The following is a 17,115-nucleotide window of genomic DNA, read 5'->3' on the forward strand; positions in this document are numbered from 1 at the left end:
TGTTAATGCAGCCCAGTATGTGGCTACTCTTCATGCTGTCATCCTCGGTCATGTTCATCTTGCTCTCTACTGGAAGGTTTTTCTCTGCAAAGCTCCCAATAGTCAGTTCCTAGATTGTACTGGTGCAAAGGCAATTTTGTCTCAAACTGACCATGCCATATCCATAAAATACTACAGAAGAACGTTTTTTAATTGTAGCTTTTCTCTAAATCATGTCCTGGGAAAAATCTTAATGTACCATAATTATATGCTATATATGCCAAGCTATGTTAATGGAGATAGTTCCATTTTGCCAGTCAAAAATGTTGACGTTGCCTCTCTTTACTTACATGAGCCTACGGATTTCTTTAATGATTTCATTGTAAATGACCAGGAATCATTGTAGCAATGTCAATAAATATAAATTGGGTCTGAATAATCTCAGTCATCGCTGAACAGTGATTTCATCTGACTCAGTAAGAAATAACGGACTGTATGAATTGGTGAAAATTCCACACATAGTTCCAGAGGCTGTTTTGAAGCTTTTGTATTTGTTTTACTTTGCTTTTAAGTGTGAGTTTGGTTTAAACATTCTCTTGATTTTAAAGAGCAGCAATGGATTCTGTTAGGTAAATTGTTGCCATTTGGGGTACAAACCAGCCCAGTGAATAATCAGATGCCTTGGTGGAAGCAGCAACAACCCTCAGCGAGGACGTTAGAACACTGCTTTCCTCTAAAGGTTCACCTACATCTTGTTAATTGGTTTACAGAAAAACTGCAACCCCCTTTCCTTGGGAGGAATGGAACCGCCTGTCATTCATGTAGGAGGGCAGAGACGGTGGTGAAGAGAAAAGACCTTTGTGTTATAAAGTATATAAGGAAGTTGGTCTTGTGGAAGAGAAGAGATTATGATTATTAAATGCTGAAAGAAAACATTGGCTCTAGGGAACACTCACAACAAGAGGGACTCCAGACTGGGGGAGAAACCCAGTCAGCCCAGACAGAACAGGGCACATCATCAAGAAGAAGAAGTCTGTATTTTCTTATCTTCTAACCCTGAGAAGGTATGTTGTCACTGAAGTGATCAGCTCCAAATGAAAATAAGGGAAACCCATTTTCTCTCCACTCCTTTGTCTTGTGTTTAGTAGAATACTCTTAAAGTCTTAGCACCTGGAGTGCAGGGAGCCCCAGCTGGTGTGCAGTGATAGAGTCAGCAGTCTTGAGATCTATTGTTCTCTGTCAAGAGCTACTACTTACATTCAGTGTCATGCAAGCTTTATAGGCAGACTGTTTAGAATAGCTATTGTGTGTACGTTTTATGCTCCAGAGCAGAGATTTTATTTCTAGCTTTGCACCTGAGGTTATATAACTGTAGATGTTTTCATTATTCACTTGGGTCCCCAGATGTCTTGAATCGTGCAAAGGTGTGTAGGCTTATCAGATTCACTTCCTCAACTTTATTGATAATTTCTTTCTGGAGATGTCTTCTTTTCAGGAAAATCCCTCTCTCCAACTAGTATTTTTTTCATCAACTTCATATTTCTTCTATTTGCTCTTGATGGCATTGGAATATTTCATGTAATTTCTAACTTCTTTCATATTTAAATATTGATAGATTTTTCATGTGAACAGAAGTCTTCAAGGAATCTCTGGTTTTATTCCTGATTTACAGTCAAGTGTAGAAAGAATTAGAGTCATCCCTTGTAATAAATATTACTTTACATGCTGTGCACATGAGCAATGAGCACTGCTCACCCGTGACCAGTATATGTAATTTATTACTATACTGCTCTCTGTGTCCTTATATTTAATTGATCTTTTCAACATCAGCAGGTTTGTTACACTCCATATTCCTAGGAACTTTCTATTCTTCTTTTGACAAGCATTCCCTCCAAGTTCAGGATATTAGCTTTGTATTAAAATAAATAAATTGTTATACAAAGTATGTTGCCATGGACATCTCTGGGTTTGAGTTTGGAAGTGTGTTTATGTTACTCTGATGCCACAAGCCTGAGACAGGCAAAAAGATATAAGCAGACAAAATATCATCTCAGATTTTGTAATCCTTTTGTTTAGTCATTGACCTCTTCTATCTGAAACTCCATTTCACCAGGAACTTTGAGACAAAACCACCGTGGGGAAGTCAGGAGTTAGTCAGTGAACACCTGAAATCTCCTTTAGTTGGAGTCACATTGTAGAGCAGAAGCTCCAGCCCACTGTCTGCTTGTCCTTTTATATTCCTGGCACAGATGTAGAGAACTGTAATATTGGTGTGAACAGAGGACAAATGGGTCTGCCTGGGAGTGGAAGCTCCTGAAGGAGCAGCAGAAGAATGTCTGAAAGAAGGGCACCTAGGTATTGATAGCAGCTAGATTAATAGGCCATCAATGTCACAGTCATCAACCTAAGAGCAATTTGGAAGAAGTCATGAAGACCTAACAGCTGATATTCTTTACCATCAGTTTCATGGCAAAGAATCCTGAGCAGATCATTTGGGCACAAGTACCTTGGTGGTTGTGAGAATGAGGACATGAAAGTGTGTGAATATGACCGAGTAAAATGAGTTTTGTTTTAAAATGAAACCACTTTCCTCCCCATAAAGTCACACAATGAGCTTTACTACATTGGTTCTACACTATTGCAACATTTTTTCCTACATGGAGTGAGTTGATTGCCAGGCATCAGGTCAAATTCAACTATCTCCCTTCTGTTTCTCTCCCTGTAGATGCCATGTGAAGGCTGCATGGAGAGGGACAATGAGAGCACTGATGCAACCATGGAGTTCCTCCTGCTTGGCTTCTCTGAGCTGTTCTGTCTGCGGGTCTTCCTCTTCCTTATCTTTCTAATTGTCCATCTGGTCACACTGGCAGGGAATGTGATGATCTTCGTAGCAGTGGTTATGGAGCCTTCCCGCCCTCCCATGCTTTTCTTCCTCTGTCAGCTCTCTGTCATTGAACTCTGCTATACCTTAGTCATTGTCCCTAAGGCACTCCTTAGCCTGATAGTTGTGGATGGCAGCACCATTTCTTTCATTGGCTGTGCTGCACAGATGCACTTTTTTGTGGCACTTGGTGGGGCTGAATGCTTCCTCCTGGTAGCCATGTCGTATGACCGCTATGTTGCCATCTGCCAGCCACTTCACTACATAGCAGTGATGAATGAGGGGCTCTGCTTCAGGCTGGCCGTGGCATGTTGCCTGGGAAGCTTTGCTGTTGCCCTGGGGTTGACAGTGGCTGTTTTCCGCTTACCTTTCTGTCAGTCACATCGAATCAACCACTTCTTCTGTGATGTCCCTGCTGTGCTGCACCTGGCCTGCACTCAGAGTTACACCCCTGAGCTGCCCCTGCTAGCTGCCTGTGTGCTCCTCCTTCTGCTTCCCTTTCTCCTAATCCTGACTTCTTATGTTTGCATTGCTGCTGCTTTGCTGCATGTCACGTCCTCCCTGGGGAGGAGTAAGGCCTTTTCCACCTGCTTTTCTCACTTGGCCATCACCTTGCTGCACTATGGTTGTGCCACCTTCATGTACATTCGTCCTAAGTCCAGTTACTCACCAGCTCAAGACAAGATGGTTTCTCTGGTCTACACCAACGTTACTCCATTGCTATATCCCCTTATTTATAGCCTGAGGAACAAAGAAATCAGAGGGGCTCTGAGGAAAATGTTGAGGAGGAAGAGAGTAGCTCAGCTGAACTCAGATACTGTCAGGGCTGTGACAGGTGTGTGGTAAATCTTATTAGAATAAATATGCTTGTTGGAAACACAGCCCCATGACTAGGTTAGGACCAGATTCTCTATAGACTTCACTATAACAAATATCCAGGCAGAATTCAACATGCATTGATACATTTATGACAAAATGACTTCTCTGCTTCTAAAAAAAAGTCTCTACCTAACTACAGGGAAATTCTACCGATTTGTAAGGAAGAAGAACTTTGATCAGTTTGTGGTCTCACTTTTGTGATCACATACGTACCCATGCTCACATTTACAGTCATATCAGCACACTCAAAATATCAACACAAAATTATTTGCAGCTGCTGTATTCTTCTCATTATTTTTCTTTCAAGATGAAAGTAGAAACTGGAAAGTCAATAAATACTTTTAGACTGGTAAGTTTTTCAGCACAAAACAAAACAAAACAACAACAATAACAACAACAAAAGAGCACAAAACAAAACAAAAAACTGAAGGCCATTATTAGAAGGTTACAAAACGAAAGCCACTGCTTTGACTGAAATAGAAATTAAACTATGTTTTCTCCAAATTTATTGAAAGACTGCACTTCTAAAGTTCCATCACAAATGGAAAGATCATCAGTGTAAACTCATCTTACTTTGAATTATTTTAGATAATGAAAATGAAAGTGCCATGGATTTGACAAGAGTATGACTTTCCTATGCCCATTTAACAGGAAATATCCTTCCTTTTACAGGAAAATACTTTAGGTTTGTATTGTTCCTATGGAAACACAAAGGCTCATATACCGATATTATCGTACAACTTTTATCAGGAAAGGCTGTACCATATAAAGAAGGATGCCTGAGGAGTATTAAAATCTATCAGCATTAAGTCTAATAATACCACTGCTGCACGTATTGTCATTTATTTAATAAAACCAGTGAGAGTTCCAGCATATGCTGGACTGCAGCAGACATAAGAGTCTGAAATGTGCACAGCAGTGTTATTTTGTGTGTTTCCTACATGTAGACAGGACAGGGTAATTCAGACAAATTAGGAAAAATCAGTTTTGGACAGGAAGAAGGGTAAAAAATCAACTTCATTATTTTATTTAATACTTCAATTCGTATCATGCTTTAAAGCACCAAACAGACTCTATGATTCAGATCTCACCTCCTCAGTAAGATTACTGAGGAAAAAAAAAAAAAAAAAGAAAGGCTTGCTTTTGTCTATCTGTCTAATCCAAAGGTAATTCAGCACCCAATTGCCCTTAAATCTCCCTCTTGTCGAATTGAGGGAGCAGAATGATATTTCCTTTCTCTGAGCTACACTCATTAAAAATTATGATAAGTGGACTTGACTAACATAAAAACCTGCACTGTAATGGAATAAATTAACTTGAAGCTATCTAAGAAAAGAGAAATGTGAAATTTAAAACTCACATTAAAGGCTGTCTTTAAGTCGACAGTCTAGTCAGGCTAAAATATTAACAAAATGTTGACTCTCATGTCAATGAATACCTAGTTACTGCTGTGAGCAAAGTTTCAGTGGCATTATTTAAAATGATCAAAGCATTAGTGAACATTTTATCACCTTCTAGGTCTTTCAAAAATGAGAAGGGGAGGATCTCAATAAAAGCACAGTATTACTAAATAAAGAAGTACATTACAGAAGTACTTTGAATCAAATCATAGAATCATAGAATCATAATGGCTGGAAAAGACCTTCAAGATCATCTGGTCCAACCATCCCCCTACTACAACACTATTAAAAGATTTAAAGATAGTAAATAATTGTAATGAACATGAGACAAAACTGAAGCCTTAAATTCAAATTCTGTCAAGTCAAATCAAGCTTTGAAGTTAATTCAGCTGTAAGCAGTGGGCTGGACTAGAGACCTCCAGAGGTCCCTTCTGAGATTTGTAAGATTCTATGGCAGAGGTTTCTACCCTGCTTTTTAGGAGGTATTGATATGCTCGTGTACCTAGCAATAAAACTAAAGAGCAGAAAGACATTACAGTTAAAATGTTAAGAACATTGGTAGAGGCCCTCACATATTTCTGGCAGTTGTAGGGACGGAATTACAGAGATATAAATGTTGTCTGCTTCTAGTTATGAGAAGATAGCAGGACTGTGTCCTAAGCTTGTGGACAGTTATCGATCAGGGGCACTTCAGCAGACCTGTCCTTACTGTAAGGATATGGATGATGCCTTTAGGAGGGATGACACGACTGAAACAGCACCCATGCTAGACTCTCACCTCTGTAATTCTGAGATATATATCAGAACCACAATAAACAGTAGAGAATTTCTGTGAAGACAATGTCTTTACCTAGTGTCCTTGCAGATGAATAGAGTGAGGAGATATTTCAGAGCCCAAGACTACCCCCCATCCTACCTCCACCAGTATGCCCACACAGATTCACAGCACCCTCAACCCCTCTTCAGTGCTCAGCTGTGTTGAATGCTGGGCTTTCCTGTATAGACCTGTAGAAAGGACTCGAGAATGAGAGAGGTAAGAGGGAAGCTTACGATGTAAGAACAGCAAGAATGTATATGAGGTACCAGAATCACTTTCTTTTTAAATGTCGTTTTTCAGATTCCAGGAGCTACCTGATGTCCCTTCCACACCCCTCTCCCTCCACCAACGTTACAAATGTCTGTTTCAGTCCTGTTGACCCAAAACACTGTATGCTGAGAGCTTGAGAGTGCCCAAGTGAAGTAAGAAAAACCTTGAGCTAGAGCAGGAGTACAGAAAGAAAATGAGGATTTTAAAGTCCTTTTCAGAACTTCACAGGGAATAACAGGATCCAGTCAGGCAGTGCAGAGTTAGATTAATGCATATTTCACTTCCAACCAAAGGTGAATAGGGCAAAGATCTTTTCATGAGCATCATAACTATCTGGGTGGATAAGGTCACAAGACCTCCCAGTGTGTAAGTATGACTGGGGACTTGCTTTCCACAAATGTTCCTGTCCTTTCTTGGAAGGAAGATGCCTACACCCTTAAAAGTGCAGAGGCCTGAGTTGGCAAACACAGGTGTTATGGAGTTTTTCCATGAAACCACTAAAACATCTCTAAGCTTCCCTTCATGGTTTTCATGACCATAAAAACAATATTCATTCTTGCAGTTAATTTTGCAAGGCTGCCATGAACAAAGCATTGGATGAGTACAAAGATCTCATCAGTAGTTGAGCACCAGAGCTCAGTCTGTAAGCTCTTAACATTTAAGGCCTGTAAAATCGCATCAGTGTTGTCCCTGTGCTCAAAACTGAAAGGGGTTTGGATGTGATGGCAGTGATGTTGAGTAACACTCAAAGTACTTGAGGCCCAGTACCTTCAATGGTACATACAAAATAGGTACCTACACTTTAGAAAATACTTCAGAGATGTATCTTGTATGCTACCTACCATGAACACTGACACTGGTGGTTTACCAATTGAATCTCCTTTTCAGTGTAGTGAAAGCTCCTTTTTTTTTCTTTCTTTTTTTCACTGTCATGCTTTACTGACAACACAGGTAAGACATTCGGGGAGGTCCCAGATGACTGGAGACTTGCTAATGTGACGTCCATTTGTAAGAAGGGTTGTAAGGAGGACCCAGGGAACTACAGGCCTGTCAGCCTAACCTTGGTGCCAGGAAAGGTGATGGAACAGAATTCATCTTGAAATGCAATCATGCAGTGTATGTGGGACAGGCAGTGGATCAGGCCCAATGGACATGGGTTCATGAAAAGCAAGTCCTGCCTGACCAACCTCATCTCCTTCTATGACCGGGTGACCCGCCTGGTGGATGAGGGAAAGGCTGTTGACGTAGTCTACCTAGACTTCAGCAAGGCCTTTGACATGGTCTCCCACAGTATCCTCCTGAAGAAGCTGGCAGCCCATGGCTTGGACAGGTACACTCTTTGCTGGGTTAAAAACTGGCTGGATGGCTGGGCCCAGAGAGTAGTGGGGAACGGAGTGAAATCCAGCTGGTGACTGGTCACCAGTGGTGTTCCCCAGCAGTTGGGGTTGAGGCCCATCCTCTTTAATATCTTTATTGATGATCTGGATGAGGGAATTGAGTGCACCCTCAGTAAGTTTGCAGATGACACCAAGCTGGGGGGAAGTGTCAATCTGCTGGAGGATAGGAAGAACCTGCTGAAGGACCTGTACAGGATGGGTTGATGGGCAGAGGCCAATGGGATGAGGTTCAACATGGCTAAGTGCTGGGTCCTGCACTTTGGTCACAGCAACCCCATGCAGTGCTACAGGGTTGGAGCAGAGTGGCTGGAAAGCTGTGCAGAGGAAAAGGACCTGGAGGTGTAGGTTGATGCTCGCCTGAACATGAGCTGACAGTGTACCCAGGTGGCCAAAAAGGCCAATGGCATCCTGGTTTGTATCAGGAATAGTGTGGCCAGCAGGACCAGGGGGTGATCATCCCCTTGTACTCAGCTCTGGTGAGGCTGCACCTCGAGTACTGTGTTCAGTTTTGGGCCCCTCAGTACAAAAAGAACATTGAGGCCCTGGAGTGTGTCCAGAGAAGGGCTATGAAGGTGTTGAAGGGTCTGGAACACAAGTCCTGTGAGGAGCGGCTGAGGGAACTGGGGTTGTTTAATCTGGAAAAGAGAAGGCTCATGGAAGACCTTATTGCTCTCTACAACTACCTGAAAGGAAGTCGTGGGGAGTTGGGGATTGGTCTGTTCTCATAAGTTACTAGTGATAGGACTAGAGGGAATGGCCTCAAATGGCACCAGGGGAGGTTTAGGTTGGAAATTAGGAGAAATTTCTTCTCAGAAAGAGTGGTTAGGCATTAGAATGAGTTGCCCAGGGAGGTGATGGAGTTACCATCCCTGGGGGTGTTTAAGGAAAGGTTGGACGTGGTGCTTAGGGACATGGTTTAGTGGGTGACCTTGGGTGTAGGTGATAGTAGGGTGATGGTTGGACCATATGATCTTGAAGATCTTTTCCAACCTTAATTATTCTGTGATTCTATGATAGATTTGATTTCTTAAAAATGGTTCCTCTAAATAATCAGTCTCCTAGAAGTATTAAATGTACTTGAATTAAAAAATATTTCCTTATTTTACTAGAAGTCTAAATATCAAAAGTTTACTGTAGAAATGTGTTTCTGTTATGGGCTAGGGAAGTTGAAATTTTGCTGGAAATCCAATTCTAGGAACATGGAATAATTTTCAGCATAATCACCTCCCCTGGACAAAGGCATGTTTTCACAGCTTATCCATCTTGGCTTACATGGGAAGCGAGTCCACCAGCCTCCCTTCATTTGTACTCTTTAAAAGTTTAGCAAACTGAAGATAATCCTATGGTTACCCAAACAACTTCCTTTGTCCTTTGATCTGAAGCAGGAGGAAAGCATCAAGGTGAAATTAATACAGCTATTTGCAACAATAGAGTTGCAGCCAAAGTAAATGAATATGTGGATAGTATTAAACCCAGAAAATGGACTCTAATACCATGAAGGTGAAGGGCTGTCAAAAATGATGATTTTATGTGTTGAGAAAGGACCCATGTTTCCCTTATGTTTATCATTCAACGTGCCAAGGTCGATAGTCATATTGAATTTACTATGACAAAATATAGAATGCTACAGAAGTATATCTTGCACATATTTATAAATAGATTTACAGAATAACAGAGGAACCCTGCCTGAGATTGCTTTGTTCTATTGTATGAAATTACTTACCCAGCATACAAGATCTGATAGAATCTTATATCAAAAAATAAAGCCTACACTCCTATAAACAGGCAAATAAGGAATAAAAATGCATAAGTAATCTGACCTCCCCTGCAAGAATATATATATATTTTTTTTAGAATCTAAAAGGTTTTTATTTTCCAACTGTGTGATTGTGTAGGCCTTAAGTTCCCTTTAGTGGACTGCCTCAGGAAGCAACCAGGAACACAGGACAGGAAATAATCAGAAGACCAAAGTGAAGTTGAGGAATGAAGTGAAGCTCCATACCCGCATATATATATATATATATATTTCAGATTCAGTTTCACTTTGGTCTGCAATCATCTAGATCAAAAAGCTGACTGCAGGCACTATTCATGATTACAGCACTGTACCACTAACCCAAAGCTCTTGGTTAGAAATATCCTGTTATGCTCAGTTATCTTTTAGACGAATTCAAGAAAAAGTGAGGACACGAAGGTCAGTACCCACCTAAACCGCACTGTTGGCTTTACCTGCACAAGCTCAAAGCTATAAAACTGTTTTTTTAATTGGTCTGTAAAGCTGAGGGAAGACAAGATGGCCCCGCAGCACATAGCCTCTAGCCTAGTCACTGCTGAAAATCAGGACTTCCCAAACCTATGTCGTGTTTTATTGTGGTTTTGGTCTAGAGTTGCTTTCAGCATTCATTTTGGTTTCTATGTTTTGACTTAATTTGGAGTTCAAGCTTCAAAATTCAAGTGGGAATTTGAACTGGGAAGAGATTTGACAGTGAGTTGGGAAGATGTTATTGCAATCAAATGCTCTCATTCCACATGCAAGGGAGCAACCGGTCTGTTTCAAGTATCTTCTCTTGATGTCAACAAAGAAATCACTCATGTTGAACACAGGTTGTTAACACAGTGACCAATGGAAACTGTTTCATTCAAAGGACAGCAGGGATCTGTAGCATTGCAACATTACAATTATGCTACAACAGAAAGAAAAAAGGACAAGTTTATTGAATTGACATTGTTGAGGCAACTGTAATTTGTCAAGAAGAGGACCATAAAGATAACTGCAAAATTGAAACAGAAAAAAAGGCTTTAAATTTTCTATTAATAAAGTAGAAATCAAAAACTTGATTAGCTCACATGTTCAGATGTCAGGGTACCAAAGTAATTTAAAAACACACTGCCAAAGTGACTAGTGGTATGTCTACTTACTACATGTTTTGAATGGTAATTATTTTTTCCAGTCTTGGTGAGGTATTTTTTCTCACTTAAGTGTAATTAATCTGAGAGTGGGAAAGAACATCAAGAAAATATATACAAACAACAAATTATAGAAAGATATGTACTTGTTATGCAGAGACTATTCTTGCATAATTTCAGCTGTGGTTCAATTACTAAAAATATTATAATCCTCATTTCTATAACCTAGTTGAAGAAGTCACAAGCATCTCTACAGAAGTGAAAGTTTTCTGGGGTCAAGTTTTATGCTTATGCTTAAACATATGCTGTGGTTTTTTTTTTTTTAGTAATGTTCAAAGAGAAAATGAATCTTGCTTTTTTTTTTTTTTTTTTTTTTTTTTTTTTTTTTTTTTTTACTCCTGTGTGGTCAGTAATAGAAGTAATAAAAAAGTGAAAACTTAACACCACCAACATAAGTAAATACCTTCAAATGTGCTCAGAAACCAGATGCTCTCAAAGAGGAGTGTTTCATGTAGAACTGCACTTTTTTTGATTTGTAAGTATATAATATGCTATAATATATATTAGAAAGCAACAAACTCTTGTGACCTGGAATTGTACCTGTTAGGGTAATTTTATGAGTGAGAACATGAATCACACTATATTTTGTCTGGGTTTGGATTGATTTCCACTTATGTATCCAAAAGGTAGCAGCTTAACAAAAGCAGAGGGATGTTTTGCTTAGTTGTTCTTTTATTACTATTATTATATTACTTTTTGCAGCTGGTCCTTCAGTCTCTCATGGCCTCACTGTGAACCAAAAGTGTTAACTTGGAAAAAACAAACAAACAACCAAACACACAAAAAACACAACAAAATCACAGACATCACCAGACAAAACTGCATCACCCTTGAACTAAGTGTAGTCTTGGTGGGTGAGATGGGCTCCTCTCTGGTCCTGCCACACCACCTTCAGGCAGACGAGATCTCTAGGGCTCCACACCCATTCGACCACCAGAGGGAGCAGAACTGGTATTTGAAAGCAGGCGAATTTTCTCAGGTGTTCTCTGGTGAAAAGAAAGGTCCTCCTTATTTTCAAGTGGTACAGCAATTCAGCTTACTCCGGTTTTGAAAGCCCAGTAAGATGGTGGCTTATCAAGAGACAGAAGCCAGAAGTCCTGCAGTTCAGCTGATTGGAGATACGCTGGCTGTACCAAATTAGGTTTCCAGCTACGGCATCAATAGATAGAGAAACACCTATGAGTATGTAGCTGATGAACAAGTAAGTGGAGTCTTATGCAGGGATACTGAAATTCCATTCTCAGTTTAGTCATTCCCTCTGGTAAGCTTTCTCTATAAGGTGAAGTATTCATATGCTGCTGCTTTCCCATTTTGATTGAAGCCCAGGTAAGGAGTTGTCTACATTCCTGGTGGCATGTACACGTTTGTTTATCTTATAGTGATCAAAGAAGCACAAAAAGTGGGAAGTTACTGCTGGAGGTCTCTAGCCCAAATATCTGCTCACAGCAGGGTTAACACCAAAGTGGTACCAGGTTGCTCGGGGCTTTGTTCAGGAAAATCCTATACATCTCTGATAGTGTTTATCTCTAGATATGGGAGGAAAAGTGAGGGAGTGTCACCTGCTTCTACTGGGACGAGCAATAAAAATCAAAACCCAGATGTACACACTGCCTCTATCAACCTCACTTGTTCCCTTGCCCTTGTTTTTCTTCTCAAGGGAGAAAGAAAACCAGCTTGACTACTCATGCAATCAAGTCCCCAGGTCCCTAAGTTAGAAACACTTTGTGATCAAGAAGGGTCACTTGTGTTCCTTTGCAGGAGCATAAAATATCTGTTAAAAAAGGCCTGAGTTTCTGGATGAAAAGTAGTCCACGTGCAAAACTAATTTAAGAGTTGAAACCACTAGATGGTAAGAATCTATCTTCTGCAGACTGTCTGAAGTCAACTGTTTGAAATATTCTAAGGTAATTGCTGGTGGGGTAGAGCCAGAAAACTTTCCAAGGTAAAAAAGAAAACACTAGAATATTAAACTGTGGTCATGATGGTGAGAATAAGAGAGAGGGGACGCAAACCCTCTATAGGGAATGAAACATAAAAACTGTGTCTCCTGAGCTCTACAGAGCTGTCATGGATTTTTCTTAGAGCTGTAGAGTGAGTAGATAAAAGAAATGAATCAAGGCCAAAGAACAAGGGCCTGATTCCATCTACCAAAAGCATCTCCAGAGCAAGTTCTTCCTTAGTACTGAAGTGAAGCTTGTTGCAGAATGTGACCAGGGCCTCTAGGAGCCCCATATATATCTATGTTACCGTATCTTACTGAAAGACAGTTCAAGGTGCACAGATTCAAGATACCAATACTAAAGGCTGACTGATGTAGGGATACTTTGTTAGTCTGGGAAGTGATATCAACTGGGGAACTCAGAAGATTGTTTCTAGGTTCAGTTTTGTTCATGATCTAGAAGGACATTTAATAGCACAGTGGTGAAATTCATAGCTCTTTCTAAAATGCGAGGTACAGCAAACACAGGAAAAAAAAAAAGAAACATATGGAAGAGTTCTGTCTGAACTGCATTTCAAAAGAAGCACATCTTAATTCCGTCTTGGGAGTGCCTTATTACTGTCCCAACATTACATGAAGACAAGACCTGGTGCATACCATTCCTCCTCACTTCCCTCACCACAAGCCCTTATTTCTGTAGGAGGAAAGCCCAGGTGTGTTGTGTATTGCTGTTTTCCACCTAGATAACTAATCTCAGCAATAAACAAAACAGGACACGGGAAAACAGAAGGAAAAAAAAAATGCCCTGCAATCCAGAAATACTTTGAGGGTCTAGAAACAGGGGATGAGAATCAACCCAAAGAAATGCTGAGAGTGAGTGTAAAAGATTCAGTTGTCCTCTTGCCACCAAAAAGCATATCAGAGATGCACAGCTCACTGGTAAGATATGACTATTAAAAGGTTTTGGAGGTGTAAATATAAAGACTTCTTGATAATAAGTTATTTTATTTTTATTTATTTATTATTTACTTTTCACTAGACACTAAGGGAATTAGCTTTGTCCAACAGTTTACAAAAAAATCCAATGTTATGACGCACAAAAAAAAGCATTCCGTCAATGAAATACTTTGTGGAGTTGTATGGAAAATTCACATTATACTCCACTTTATTGGGTACAGCTTCTGTGTAGATTCCTTCTCTTTCCCTTAGGACCTGCAGTTTGGTGCAGAGGACACTTGGCAAAGCTACACAGCAGAGCTTTCACAGATATAAGTAAAGTTCCAGGCATTTGGGTTTTCTACTTATTTGTGTTTACACTCATTTATAGCCTTGTTGTTACTGTGATGTATTTTGTTTGACTGTGACAATATTTTGTTACTGTGACAATATTTTGACTACCACTGTATACCACTGTGACAATATTTCGACTACCCCTGTACACATTCTGAGAGGGAGCTACAGTAGGTGAATTCCAATCTACAAAATAACAAAGCTGTATATAGAATTTCTGACCCCCATCATTTGGAATACTCTATTTTCTGACACCATCAGCCAACACTAACAAGGGGGAGAAGATGAAAGTAAATCTTTTTTAGGCCATCTTTTCCAATTAGCCCTAGAAAATCTGTTCCTGCACATCCCATCAGCTTAGATCAAATGTCCTTGAGTATCTGCCAACTAAGTAAAAAGACACAGAGAATCCCCACATTCTTGACACCAGAGATTTGGCACTTTAAAGATTCTACAGATGTAAACCTGGGTATGCCTAAGGAACTGAATAAAATCTGCAACACTTTTTTTTTTTTTTTTCCTCTTTAGAAAACATGCAAGCTCCTGAGCACTTCTAGAGCTTTATCCTCCAGCTGCAAATATTTTTTCTCATTTCATGCCTATGGGGGCCATCTCATTTCCTGCCTATGCTGTCCCATCACAAAGGAGAAGTTAGCCATAGGTACACCTCCCTCATTGCTATGTCATAGACTAAGAAGGCACAGTATTGTATAGATGAAAACTGAAATGGATACATTCTGCTAGTGCAAACTTAAGGTACCAGAAGTAGATAGGGAAACATTATATTTGTGTTGCAAAGGGAATCATTTAAATGCAGGGAAAAGATGGGCATATAAATGCGACATTTAGCACTGTAGACTGAGAAAAAAAAAACTTTTTAGGATTAAACTGGAATAAATTTAAGATAACTAATTTGAATGACACTAATATTTTCATTATTTTTATTGATATTTTACTTCTTGCATTACGCTAAATGTAAAGATTAGTATTTTGACTGTTTCTTCTGAAAGGAGCTCAAATTTCTTTCATCTGTGTTCAAACTTCTTGGGACAGATTTTGGTTTTCTAAAATATGTGGTTATAGAATCACAGACTCATTGAAAGATTAAGGTGCAAGGGACCTCAGGAGATGTGTAGCACCAACCCCTGCTCACAGCAGAGCCGACTCCAGAGCTCTATCAGGTTGCTCACAGCTGTGCCCTGGTAAGTCTGGAACATCTCCAAGGGTGGAGATCCCCCCCAACTTCTCTAGGCAACCCATCAAAGTCCTTTCTTCAGTCTTCTTTGGGGAGGAGGAAAAAGAATGCAGGAGGAACACAGCCTTACAGCAAGTGGAGGAATATTGCCATCTCTATTTTATGGGGAAGGGTTTAATAGATGCATTTGAGAGGGAATGCTACGCTTGATGAAAGAACATCAGAATGGCGGAAGAGTTACCACAAAAGGAATGTATTTTGTATTTACATCCCTCAAGTAGGAAACTAAAAATCCCATGAGGTTTTCCTACCCAGAGAAAGAGGGAGTCCTCCTGGCTCAGTTTCTCTTTCAACATGATTTTTCTACTGAAAAGCAGGAGCCTTTGCCCATGATGAGGAGCTTGCTAACAGGAAAATGGTAATTCTGCAAGATGGTGGGAGGTCTGGAGGTGAAGACATATGGAGAGTGGCTGAACTCACTTGGTTTGTTCAGCCTGGAGAGGAGAGGACTGAAGGGAGACCTCATCACAAGTCTACTGCTTCCTCATGGTGGGGAAGTGGAGGGGCAGGCGCTGAGCTCTGCTCTCTGGTGACCAACAATAGGACTCAAGGATATGGCTCACAGCTGTGACGGGGTGCTTCAGGCTGAGTATCAGGAAAAGGAGTCTCCGGAGCAGGAGCGAGTACGGTAGCGAGGGCTGCCCAGGAGGTGGCAATCGGGAGCCTCTTACAGGGCTGGAGCAAAAGTGGAGGGAGGCTCCCAGGAAAAAGGTGGCTGCCTTTAAGGTGGGTTTATTTGCCTGCCAGATGGGAAGTCTGTGACCAGCCCCTTTAAAACAGGTAAAGGCAGTAAGGCTTCTCCACCCACTTGCCTTGATCTTTCATCATAACTGTGGGCCAGGCGGGGAGGTTGTGCAATGTGCGCGCTCCAGTCAGGAGGCTGTGGGAGAGGTTCATGCGCTGCGAGCAGGAGCCGAGGCTCGGAGGCCTGAGCCAGGAGAGCAGGCAGGGGCTGGGATTGAGGCCCCCTCTCCAGCCAGTATGCAGCTGAGGACCTCAACTGGCAGGATTGAGCTCTCCCTTGGGCTCCTTCTCTTCTGGGCTCTCCTTCCTTCTGAGGTGCCTGGGAAAGAAGGTAAGTGTGGGGCCTGCTAGTCTTGGGTGGCAGGCAAGTGAGAGGGATTTCTCACTAAAGGGCAGGGAACAGGGCCTGGTCTACTTGCATGGGGACCCAGGGACAGTGCAGCCTACCTGGAGAGAGCTGGAGAAGGCCTGTAGGAGACTGCGGTGCCTAGGGACGGCAGATGGGTGTGGGGGGGATGAAGGTGAAGAGCAAGCCACTTCTGAGTCGGTGGCTCAGTGAACTGAACTCAGGTATGTGGTTCCCCCCTCCCTCTCCACCCCCACCCAGATGAAGCACAAATGCCTTGGCATATCCAGTGGTCCAAGAGAATTCTGCCTGTGTTTGCATTAAACACAAATGTTGCAGATAACAAGCTCGAACATAAACTCAGTCATTGCAGCCACCCGCCTCAAAAACATCCCTGAAGTTTCCTAAGGAAGCCCTCTTGAGAGTTAACCCTTGTGAGCAAGAGAACAGTAGTTTTTGAAGGTTTGGAAGGCAAGGTGGTCTCTTTCATTTACCTCAGTGCTGGTAGGTAGCGTTGGGCTTTACGATTTCCTCTTACAGCTCTTCTTTTAAGACTCCTGCTCCCCTTCCCTGTTCCACTTAGTCCCTTTTACTAGAAGTAGTAATCTTTTTTTTCTTCCATCTTGGTAGTTGCACAGTGGTTATGAAATGTCTGGGGAATGGAAACTTTAACAGGGAGGTGAGGAAGAGTAAATCTCTGTTCAGTTTCCTACCTCTTGCACTTAATTCCTGTTAGAGAATTCTTTTTGAGTCTCTGTTTTGTGTGGTGAGAAGTGTCAGGGTTTTTCAATCCCAGGGACAGCCCCCTCCTTTGCTGCTCCTAGCCCTTGATTGAGAGGATTTAGTCATAAATGGCAGCTCAGCTGTGGGCTCATCTCAGACTCACTGTGCGATGAATGTTCTTTTAAACTGTTCTTGACAAGCACGTTTGTATTAAGGCTTCAGCTAAAT

At 41.2% G+C, this 17,115-nt stretch overlaps 2 protein-coding genes across 4 annotated transcripts in view; both read left to right on the forward strand.

The window, feature by feature from the left end:
• Positions 1–2,330: 2,330 nt before the first annotated feature.
• On the forward strand, positions 2,331–3,813 carry LOC310893169 (olfactory receptor 10AC1-like). Its single transcript, XM_083821794.1, has one exon. It carries the CDS (start codon positions 2,705–2,707, stop codon positions 3,704–3,706), a length of 1,002 nt encoding a protein of 333 aa, XP_083677920.1. The 5' UTR covers positions 2,331–2,704; the 3' UTR covers positions 3,707–3,813.
• An 11,895-nt stretch (positions 3,814–15,708) lies between these two features.
• The window catches only part of EPHA1 (EPH receptor A1), a 40,209-nt gene continuing 38,802 nt past the window's right edge, over positions 15,709–17,115 (forward strand). Inside the window, exon 1 of one of the 3 annotated variants that reach the window (XM_083798988.1) lies at positions 15,709–15,854. Coding sequence is in view for 1 of the 3 variants with exons in the window: in XM_083798987.1 (XP_083655113.1) it covers positions 16,056–16,149 (94 nt within the window). In the remaining 2 variants the exon portion in view is untranslated. The other 2 variants (XM_083798989.1, XM_083798987.1) reach the window with 2 other exon arrangements.

The sequence above is a fragment of the Anser anser genome (genome assembly GCF_964211835.1).
Source record: "Anser anser genome assembly, chromosome: 1".
In the NCBI taxonomy this organism is placed as follows: domain Eukaryota; kingdom Metazoa; phylum Chordata; class Aves; order Anseriformes; family Anatidae; genus Anser; species Anser anser.

Excerpts from the sequence above, each read along its gene's own strand:
- LOC310893169 (XM_083821794.1), top strand. The coding sequence starts at position 2,705 with ATGCCATGTGAAGGCTGCATGGAGAGGGACAATGAGAGCACTGATGCA.